Below are 11,784 nucleotides of genomic sequence, written 5' to 3' on the forward strand. Positions count from 1 at the left end.
GAATATATATTTTGCTATATGTCCCATAGATTTGCTATTAACTGTTCTCCTTTATTTTGCTTTTTAAATAGTTTTTATTTATTTTCTGTTATAAGAGTTATCTAGAAGTATGTTTCTTAATTTCCTAGAAGCTAAGAATGTTTTAGTCCTTTCATTATTTCTAATTTTATTGGGTTAAGATCATATGATGTGGCCCATAAAGTTGCCATATTTTTCAATTTGTTAATGTTTTCTTTGTGGCCAAGGGCAAACATTAATTTTTGTAACTGTTCGACATATTTAAGAGAAAAAATATATTCCTCTGAAAGTGTTGTAATTTTTCTATTAATCTTTTAAATTGAGTTTATTGACCGTATTATTCAAATAGTCTATGATCTTACATATTTTTGATTTCAAAAAATATTTATTAAAAACTGCTATATTTGAATTTTTATAATAGTAGATAAGAGCATATGTTTAGTAAAAAGCATCAAAAACAAAATAGATGCAAAGGAATAAGAAAAAAATTAAAATTCACCTTATCAAAATCCATGATATAAAAAAATATCAATTTTTATGCTAACTACAAATGTACATATTAGGAAAACTTTCTATAAAGAAATTTGCTTCCTTAATTTTTTTGTTTCTGAATGTTTGCTCTATAGTTTAGTAAGCACAATATATTTTAACTGAGGCAACTATTTTGTCAAGAAATTGTACTTACTTTGGCTGAGAGAGTACTCTGTCGGGGTTTCTGTATCAAAATATGGACCTGAAGAAGTATAAAGAACTCCTTTACTGTTATTCTTCCATCTTTGAGTTTCTGAGAAAAGAAAAAAAAAAGTCTGCATGACCATTTAAAGTGAACTCATTTTAATTATAACTACCTTGTTTGTTTCTAAATAGCTTAAAGTACTTTGCACAAATTTGTGGAAATACTATCCAGATATCTGTATGCTATACATGAGTAGATTTTATCTAATATTTATTTCCTAAGGGTATTACGTTAACAGTAAAATTGAGGGAAAAAAACAAAACATAGGTCTTCTAATCGTGATTTCTACTCCATATAATTAACTGCCAGGTCAGGTCCTTAACAAAGAAAACAAAATTTGTCTTCTGTATATTTAAAGTATTTCATAATTTTTAAAAATTAAAAAAAGAAAAAACAAAACAAGGAAATAGTACATTAGAAATGGGAAATACCTCCTTCAAGCTCTCTTCACAAATACTGTCTGTGAAAAATTGTGATTCCATTTGACTACTGCGGTGTGCTAGAATAGAAATAAGGCAAATTCAGGTGATTAACATGTTATACTATAAATTTTAGTGTGGTTCATGCTCCTAAAGCTACCCATTAGGATCTTTTTGGGAAGACAGTCATTTATAGGGCAAAGTATGTTATAGTTTTAAGGTTCCATTCAATGTTTCTCTACTGATTATAAGCTTCTTAAGGAAATCACTCTACCCCCTTGTATATCACTTCTGGTTTTATTAAAATAACTATGAATTAAAAATAAACTAAATAATATTTTACTTATCAACTATTTATAACTCCTCAAAAGCTTCTACAAATTTCAAACATCTCCTGAATTGAATACATTTATTATTATTCAAGTAAACAGATGACTTCTATTAATTAGCTTTCATGAAGATCTTACTGCTGAAGTCCAGAGAAGTCCCATCAGCTTTGATCGAATCCAGAGAACTGCTGCAACTAGATGGGGTCCTGCTTGGGCTTTTTATCAATACACTGTTAACATTTTTATATATATCCCCTTCAGCATGGTGATCAAAAATCTGAAATTATCGATTAAGGAACATCATCAGGATAAAGTTATGACACTATGTACTTATAATGACTAAATGTTTGTTGAATACTAATAGAAATACTACTAACATAAAATTTATCTATAATCCATATGAAATATCTTAGCAAAGAATTAGAATAAGTAACAGGCAACTGAGTCTTTAAAGTAATTTTATTTAAAAATATATAGAAATAACTGTGCATTATACTGTATAAGCAAATTATTTTTCAGATGTATCTAAGTTATAGTCAGATCCTATGAGCTATCAAATGTTGACCTATCCAATAATTATTCTACTAGCCACCACAGTCAAGGCTACCACACCGCAGAAAACCAGAATAGAATATTGGCTGTATGTGATGGTCCTTGCTAGAGCAGAACAAAGAAAATTATTTCCAGGCTTTAGTACTTCCTTTTCCTAGTGATCAAAACTCTTAGCTGAGGTCAAATGAGTCATGTGGTACTACTGCTTTTATCATTTTAACCATTTGCCTTTACAGCTTTAGCCTTAAATGCCATTTTCATCTACCTACTTCCATGTTTTTGAAAACATTATATTATTTGTCTAAATGCTAGATTGTAAGCTCCATGAGAGCAGATTTTGGTCTATAAATTCCCACTGAGGCACCTAAACAGTACCTAGGACATAGCAGATACTCAATAAATACTCATTCAACAAAATATTAGTAATTTTCATAGAATCTATTGTTATTTTTTTATATTACTGTTAACTACTTTCTCAAAGCTTCATAAACAAACCATTTCCTCAGAACCTCAGCTTATAGAACCACCAAAATAATCTAAACTTAAATATTTAATAGCTGAAATTTTGTTTTCTATGAACCTCTGATACTTTCTAGTCTTTATTTCTCCATCTATAAAACTCAGTTTAAGTGACTGGTTTATTCTCGCAAGTTACCCAAATCAGTGTTCCCTCAACTTTAATATCTATGACCACTTTCATAAATACAAAATCTCACTTACTTCACTTTGAGATACTGGGCTTAACCTAGGTATTTTCCCATCCACTAAGGAATGAACTGTCAGCTTCTACACATCCTCATTAGCCAAGAGAATTTAGTCAAGGTTTATGTGGTTTGCATAATAAAAAGGCTTTTACCTTCCGAATATTTATAACACTGAAGATGACTTTTCAAACCATATATACTCTACCTAGTGATTTTCATATGCAAAACCACAATGACAAATCACTAGAGGTGACAGATACAGAATTACACAATTTCAACACTTTTTGTACTACTATTTCATTTTCTGTGTGACTATTTGCCACTTCAAATTGTTTTTAAGTCAAACTGTGAATTAATTCCTTAAGAGTCTACATAGAAATATTTCTTCAGCCCTATCATTGGGAATAATGAATTCCTGCTTATGCAAGATTAAACTTAAAATTCAAGAATACTCATAAGTTTTTTAAAAATCAAGAACATTTCTTACTTTAAGAAAGAGCTCACCTCTTGATCTTGTGCAGTATCACTAAACCTAATCTCACTTTTTCTGATTTTTCTCTCATTCTGAATATCATCATCTTCTTGTACCCAGGTTCTTTTTTGGCTACTGCAGGTTTCTTCCATTTTATTTTCAGATGGTGAAATCTCTTTTTGGTATGTCTCGATCAAAGCCTTCTCCTCAGTTTCTATGCTAACAGAGTCTGAGGAATTTATCTCACCAGGATACACAGGAAGATTTTCCTCATTTATATATTGAGATGGACTTATGTTTAGTTCAGCTGCAACAAATCCAACGACAGAATCCTTACTGGAGATTGGCTGAGTTTCCAAGTGATTTAAATCAGTTGTATCTGACGGAATCTGCTCCAGGTCTTCAATACCAGTGACACTACAATTTCTCTTGTTTGGCAATCTGGGCAAAAATATTCCTAAAGAACATCTCCTCACTTTATCTGACACTAATGGTACAGAGTTTATTTCAGCTCCATTATGAGAAATTTTTTCTTCATCTCTATCATCTTCAACATTGCTGGACACTATGTTAATTTTATGTATTTCTGTAGCTTGCACTATACTCCTATCATTGTCTGACTTATTTACTAATTCGAGTAATGGTTCTGGGGAAGGTGGTAAATGAACAGTTTGGAAATCTAAAAATTTTTCAGTTTTCCCATTCGTATTATTCGGATTTGATTTGCCACTACTAAAACTTGCAGCATTAGATGGAATCACAGAATCTGATGCTTCTCTAGGACTGGCATGAGTCTGAATAACTTGCTTAGTCAAATCTGAGTTACTGTGGAAATCTATAGCTGTATTACATTTAGCTGTTTGAATATTTTTCCTCAGTTCCTTTTCAAAGGCTATAGTAAACTGTTTCTCATTGAGCATTTTGGATTTCTTTTCACATGTGGGTGCAGAGGAATTTCCTATAACAATATTTAAATTCTTATTTCTTCTAACATTAGATAATATTGTTTCATCTTTATTAACAATATTATGTCCTTGTTGAGGTAATAGAGGTAGATGGGCTGAGAAACGAGGCTGAGAAGCAACACAATCATCAACAAAGGTCTGCTTTAAACTATGTTCTGCATTATCAACAAAGTCCTCCATTTGATCCGCAGGAAGCTTAAAAGATACTTGCTTTGCATCAAGTCTTGTCATGTCCCTGAGATCTTGACCATGTACTAAAGTTTGACTAGCTAACAGATTTGGGGGCTCCTTAATCAGATTTTGACCTTTAAGCACTGTTCCAATACATGCTAACTGTCCTGTGGTATTGGTTTGAATAATTTTTTCCTTATCTAACAGAAAACTAGGGGCAGAGAACGGCGGTCCCTCAGGTTTCAAGTAATATTCACTGGCTAAATCGTTTGCATAATCAAGGTCATTTTGCACTGGGCAATTATTTGCTTTCTCATCTTCATCACATAAGGACATGGCATTTCCGTCCAAATTATCGAAATAGGAAATAACATTTAGTAAATTATCACTGGATCCACAAACAGCAGTTGCATGACTGTTGGTAAAATCAATATTTTTATCTGTGCTATTTAAGTGGCAGTGTTCAAGTTTGGCTTTTTCCACTGTAACTTTCCCTATGACCTTTTCATCCACAGCAGTGCTATGGAATTTGATTTCTATCTCACCTTGACCCGTAGACAAAGTATTAGTAGAATAGGGTATCACATGATGCTTTTGCTCAGTGTGAAGAGTAACTTTGTTTTCTACAACTTGTGATTTTTTTTCAGTGTTTTCTCGAACAGAGCTACCATCCTTAGTAAAAGAAATACCCAAGGTTTTTCCTCTTGCTATTCCAAATTTAGGGCACTCTTGAAGTATCTTTTCCACAGCTTGACAATCAATGAAAACAGTATGGGACTTGGTGACTTCCAAATCACTGTGATTACCTACAAACATTACAGTATTGTCCCTAGACCTAGTGGTTATTTTATCTGGTGAGATAGTTTTACATTCTAAGGCAGTAGTGTGACTTCTAGTGATCTCCATGTCATCCTGTCCACATGTGTATAAAACAGTTTTAGAATTTCCTGACGAAGGCATCAAATGGGAGTCCTCTGTATCTTCCAGGGTATTTTTGTTACTTATTTCCACTGTACAACTCTGGATGATATCCATATCATTTTGATCGTTACTTGAAAATGCAATAGGCTTGTCATTTTTGAATCTAAGGCTTTTTCTTCTTTGACTTTTGCCTGACAGAGGTTCATTCAGAAATCTAGGCTTTTGTACATCTTTGTCACTTTTCCAAATGGTTGATTTAGACACATCCATGTTATCATCAGCCATAAACGCTACAGCTTCCCCTATAGGACCACTATTAGACCGTTCCCTCAGTACTGTTAGCTGGCAGATTTTTGCTGAATTGTCACTTTCACCTCTCTCTGGAAGAAACACACTGTCCTCAGCAGAAGTCACTTTTAATTTTCCTAGGCTTTTCCTTTCAGATAATTCGAAGTCAGGTCTGTCTGAAAGCACAGTTCTTTCCTTTGCTTGGTAGTCAATGAAAACAGTGTGGGACTTTGTCATTTCAAGTTCATCATGATTATCCATAAACATTACAGTTTTGTCCAGAGGCTTAGTAGTTATTTTATCTGGTGAGACAGTTTCACATTCTATGGCAGTTGTGTGACTTCGAGTGACATCCATGTCATCTTGCCCACATGAATACGAAACAGTTTTAGAAGTTCCTGCTAAAGGCACCAAATGGGAATCATGTTCATCTAATGAAGGTCTGTGATTTATTTCCACTGTATAACTCTTGGTGATATCCATATCATTCTCACCACCTTCTAAAAATATAATAGTCCTATCAAGTTTTAGTCTGCCAACACTTTTCCTTCCACAGATTTTGACATCTTGCTTTTCATTCAGAAATCCAGGTTTCTGTACACATCTGTCCTCCAACACATCCATATCATTAGAAATAAATACTCCAGTTTTTTCTATAGGAGTTTTATTACATTTTTCAACTTTTATACTTACTTGTCTATTTACTGTTAGTTGGCTGTTAGTATTTTCTAAATTAGTCTTACCAAGTTCTTGTAGTTCAGAAGGACCAAATCCAATGACAACAGTGTGACTCTTGGTTAGATCCATATTTTGTTCCTCTTCTGAACAAACAATTATTTTGTCATGAGAACAGTCCATGGTAGGATTGCCTAAGCCTTTCCTCAGTGGCTCAGGCAGTTTAGAATTCTGGCCTGGTATAGATTTTACTGTATGACTGTTAATAGCAGTATTATGATTTTCCATGGCAGACTGTCCTTCTAATGAATATAGTTTTATGGTAGAAAACAAAGACTGCTCACATGAAACTGCATTTCTATTATTTCCCGGTGCTGCTTGTTTATTAGGATCTCTACCAGAGTATGCTATATTACAGCTTGTTGCCTTGTCTGGGTTAATATTGGCTGACTGAGGAGAATCTTTATCAAGATAGGGTGAAATCTTCAAAACTTGATCTTTTTCTTTGCTGCAGGTATCAGTTAGAATGTTTTTAGACATTATGTTTGGTTGCTGGGATGGTTCAATATGACTTTTGGTCATTTCTTCCCATTCATCTAAAGGACTTTTGCTGTCAGGGTGAGATTTACCAGTATTCCCAGATACTAGGTTATAAAATGCACGAGGAGCTTGACGTCTTAAGTTAGTTGTGTGACTTTTTGTCAAATTCTTATCTTCACCTGTGAAGGTTACAGTGTTTTTGTCAGTCAATGAAACAGATAAAGGATTTACCAGGCCTTGTTGTAATCTTTCCTTAGACATATGAGGAACTGAGCTACAATTTATATTCAATTCCTCATCTTTTGACATGGTTATGCGATTTGGGATCATTTCTTTTTCAGATGTTTCAGGTATGGCTGCTATCTGTACATGTGTCTGATCTTGTTCAAAAATTTGATTATCTATTGCAACTGTGTGACTCTTGGTAATGTCCATGCTATCCTCTCCTGAATAAATAGTTTTCTCTATGAGAAGAGAGGTGGCATCTGGATTGGGATACATTTTGGAATAAATACTCTCATGCTTTAGCAAATTTTTTTCCTCTCTCATACTTGAAAGACACTTGGTAAGTTCCATGGCATCATTACAATTAGAATAAGAAAAGGTCTTATAATCTTGAATAACTGGACTGGAACATATAGATTCTGGGATCATGGCCAAAGTTCTGACATCTTGCTTAGAAGTCTGTGTGACTGTGTGAGTTTCTGTCCCTGTAATACTTCTGGTAATATGTATTTCACCTTTGGGATTTAAGGAAGGGTCTCGAAAAGCAGCATTTGGTTTATTCTTAAAGACTGTTTTCTCTCCTGGAGCTTTAGTTCCGTAACCTGTTGTAACATTCATCATAACAGTCTGAGTTTGATTTTCTATTTCAGATAAATTACCTGCTGAGGGTAAATTTTGTATAGTGTGGTTCATTGTCAAGTCCATCAAGTCACTGCCATAAACTGTAATATCATCACTTTTAAATTCCCTTAAGTTGGCTTCACTGGATGTGGGAATCAAACTCTGAATATTGGCTGTATGACACTGTGTGAAATTCATCCCATCATCTTGTTCTCTAAAGAGTCTAGTCATATTACTGCTATTTTCATCTACATTAAGAGATACATGCATTTGATGTACAGAAGAGGCCCTATTTGACTCTTTAGAATGAATAGATATCTCAGAATTTTCTTTATCAGGTCCTGTAGAGGAAGCATTAGATTTTCCTGTTTTCAATCTTTTTATGAAGTCATTAAAATTTATTTTCTTTCCTGAAGAAGTGTTTTGATCCATGGAAAAATTTAATTCTTTTTTCATTCTTGAATTCTCAGTGTGGAGCTTTAAGTTAGCCAGAAACGATGTGGTATCTATCTTGGAGGACTTTTCACTTTTGGTATAATCGACAAGGCCTTTAGCAATCATCACAGTGTGACTTGTTGTCAGGTCCATTTGGTTTTCATCTGAAAAGATGACTGTCTGGTCATTTGCATGTTTCTTTTCACGGTTGTATTCTATAACTGAAATCTATAATGAAAGCAAAGTATTCAAAAATCAAATAAAATGCAAACTTTTAAAAAGGTATTTTACAACATGGAATATATAGAGAGTACGATATAAGTAATCATTAATGATGGTTTCATGATAAATTGCTTTGTTTGAAAATGGTGTGGTGTGTTGTATGTCATTTGTTATTAAATTTTTTTCTAATATCTTTTAAATACTTTTAGTATTTTGGTACAAATTAAAAGTTCAAGGTTAATTATACCCCATTAGAATGACTAAAAAATAAAAAGGACTGATAATACCAAATGCAACTATAATGAAAATTCTAATTACTGTACTAGGTTATTCACATTCTAAATAAAAAAGACTTGGACAGGAATACGTACATGATGGCTAATTTATAGCACCCTCTGTACTCCTGGGAGTTGGGTTCTCATTGAATTTTAATGCAGTGGTTTTATTTGTAAGGACATAGTCAAACTCCTTGTTTCTAAAGACCATACAATGCACTAGTATCACCCCAGAGATTGTATAGAATCTCAGGGGCCACATCAGATCTAATGGATAAGAATCTATATTCTAACAAAATCCTGAGATAATGCATATGTCCATTAAAGTTTGAGAAGTCCTAATATAACTAATATATTTCCCTGTTATGTAAACTGACAGTGATTAAACTATCTTCAGTTAAGTCAAAGGGTAGGAAGTATATCCAGTCTATGGGTCCATTTTGGTAAGTAATCCCTAAATTGTGCCATTACTATTAAATTTTGAGTTTTTAAAAAGTTTAACTGCCAAGGGAGATTAAAATATGAAGCCAATTGCATAAGCTCATACCTCTCTCTGTTGCATTTGAGTCTGAATGGGAGCACAAAGCAATGGGTTCATCCCTATTGAGAAAAAAGAAAAAACTGCAGTTAATGACAAAAATATATATTAAGAGCCTGATTCTCTTTTTCTTAGGTTCTTCATCAGTTATGAGTACAGTAGCCCCCTTATCAATGGTTTTGCAGTCTCACCCACAGTCAAACATGATCCAAAAATATTAAATGGAGAATTCTAGATATAATTTAAAGTTTTAAATTGCATACCATTCTGAGTAGCATGATGAAATCTTGAGCCATTCTGTTCCATCCTGTCTAAGACACGAATCATCCCTTTGTCCAGCATATTCACTCTGTATATACTACCTGCCTATTTGTCATTTAGTAACCATCTTGGTTATCAGATCTATTGTCATGGTATTGTGTGCTTGTGTTTGAGTAAGCCTTATTTTACTTAGTTATGGCCCCAAAGCACAAAAGTACTAATGCTGGCAATTCAAATATGCTTCCTTGAAGTGAAAAGGTAAAAGTTCTCCACTTAATAAGAAAAAAAATTATATGCCGAGGTTGCTAAAATCAATGGTAAGAACAAATATTCTATTTGTGAAATTGCCTAATTTATAAATTAAACTTTAGCATAGGTGTGCATGTACAGGAAAAAAACATAACATTTACAGAGTTTTGTATTATCTGTGGCTTCAGGCATCCACTGGGGGTCCTGGAACATATTCCCCATAGATAAGGGAGGATCACTGTATTTATTAAAGTTTTATTAGTTACTAAGGCCTTTATAAGGACTTAGGTGTTAAATTTTATTTTTTTTAATTAAATAAATTTATTTATTTAAATTAGTTTCGAGTATACAGTACATTGATTAGGCATCTATATAACTCATAAAACGGTCCCCCAGTTGCTCCCTCCCTCCTCTGGCCCTCCAGTTAGCCAACATATTAATGCTAACTGCATTCTCTATGCTGTGCTCTCCATCCTCATACCTAACTATCAACTACTAGTTTGTACTTCTTTAATCCTTCACCCCATTATCTCAGCCTCCCAACCCTCTTCCCCTCTGTCTGTCACCAAATTGTCCACTATATTTGTGAGTCTGTTTTTGATTAGTTTGTTCATTTTGTTCCTTAGATTCCACATATAAGTGAAATCATATGGTATTTATCTTTCTCTGTCTGACTTATTTCACTCAGCATAATAACCTCTAGGTCCATCCATGTTGTTGCAAATGGTTATTGACTTTTAACTGTCCCATTTTAGAGACAGAGAGAACAGTGATCATTGTATTTTCTATGTGACTGAAATATTTTTAGAATGTGGACAGATTTTAAAGGTGGAAAGTTTGGACTACTTGTTTTCCTCCTTTACTCCTCTATTTTTATTTCCTGGATAGTAGAGGTTACATGGTAAAGAGTATCAAATGATAAGAATAAAATGTTAGGGTAAGATTTTGAAGCTTCTTTTATTCTATGTTAAGTACTCTGGAAAGTCTCATGATGAAATGTGCATTTCATAAAAATAATTCCAGAGAAGAAAGCAGATTCAAGAGAAGATGAACCAATAAGGAAGCTACTGTTAATAGTTCAGATACAACATGATGAGTTTATGTTAGGTTAAGAGACAATGAGAATGGAAATAAGGGATTAAAGACATTTTAGAAAATATAAAGGTTTAGATAACAAACTGGACTTTAACAATAAGGAAAGAATTAAAGATTCTACAATAAAAAAGAAAATATATTTAAAAGTACTAAAGTTTAAAGGCAAATCTTTAGAACATTTTAAAGAGTTTATGGCAACCTTGACTGAGCATGACGAAGTACCTATAGGTTGTTTATTGGAAGCCTCATTTATTTATCATGTTTCCACTCATTTATTCAACAAATATTGATTCAGAACCTATTATGTGCCCCAAAACTTACCTATCTACTATAGCACAAAGAACCTATCTATTATAGCACAAAACTTACCTATCTACTATAGCACAAAGAACAAGATACAATTTCTAGACTCAAAGAGTTTCTAGTTTAACAAAAGATCCAGAATTAAGTGCCTAAAATACAATGCGATAAATTCTACAATAGACTGAGAAATAAAAGGGGTGTTGTGAGATCACAAGACAGAGTAATTAACTTCTTGGTTTCGTCAGAGGTTTCGTTTTAGCTAGTACTAATAAATGTATGGTGCCAGTCTGTGAACCACTTGTTCCCAATTCATGATGGAATAAGGAGCTTGCAGCCAATGTAAATCATGTAAATATTTCCTTCATCAAGAAAGCTTTGCTAAGAAAAAAGTGTCAGCTAAACTAAACAGTAGCTTACTGCCATAGCTTATTTACATTCTAGGGCAAATTCCTCTTCTTCTAACAGTTTGTAGACTGGTTACTTTGCATAGCTGAAGTTAAGGGAAGTTAAGTGAAAAATAAGAAGAATTCTAGGCAAATTGGAGTAAGAGGAATACTTTAGGTAGAGGAAATAGCATTTACCAATGAATACAGGCAGAAAAAGAGCCCACAAGGGGAACTGCAAATAGTTCTTCATGGGCTAGAGAATAGGATGCCTATAAAGGGAAGGGAATAAGGTTGGAGAAGAAGACAAACCAAATCATAAAGGGCTTTCTAAGTCTATGCTAAGGAGTGTGGATTTAATCCTATAAGCCAAAAAAAAAAAAAAAA

General features: G+C 33.4%; 1 protein-coding gene across 2 annotated transcripts in view; it reads right to left on the reverse strand.

The window, feature by feature from the left end:
• Nucleotides 1-11,784, reverse strand: part of KNL1 (kinetochore scaffold 1) — a 36,374-nt gene that overhangs the window by 13,255 nt on the left and 11,335 nt on the right. For both annotated transcript variants that reach the window (XR_003042663.1, XM_006920487.3), the window contains exons 9-13: nt 9,116-9,168; nt 3,263-8,299; nt 1,641-1,779; nt 1,186-1,253; nt 704-802 (exon numbers count right to left, since the gene is read on the reverse strand). Coding sequence is in view for 1 of the 2 variants with exons in the window: in XM_006920487.3 (XP_006920549.1) it covers nt 704-802; nt 1,186-1,253; nt 1,641-1,779; nt 3,263-8,299; nt 9,116-9,168 (5,396 nt within the window). In the remaining variant the exon portion in view is untranslated. The remainder of the gene's footprint in view (nt 1-703; nt 803-1,185; nt 1,254-1,640; nt 1,780-3,262; nt 8,300-9,115; nt 9,169-11,784) is intronic.

Source organism: Pteropus alecto, unplaced genomic scaffold (genome assembly GCF_000325575.1).
Source record: "Pteropus alecto unplaced genomic scaffold, ASM32557v1 scaffold86, whole genome shotgun sequence".
Classification (NCBI taxonomy): Eukaryota; Metazoa; Chordata; class Mammalia; order Chiroptera; family Pteropodidae; genus Pteropus; species Pteropus alecto.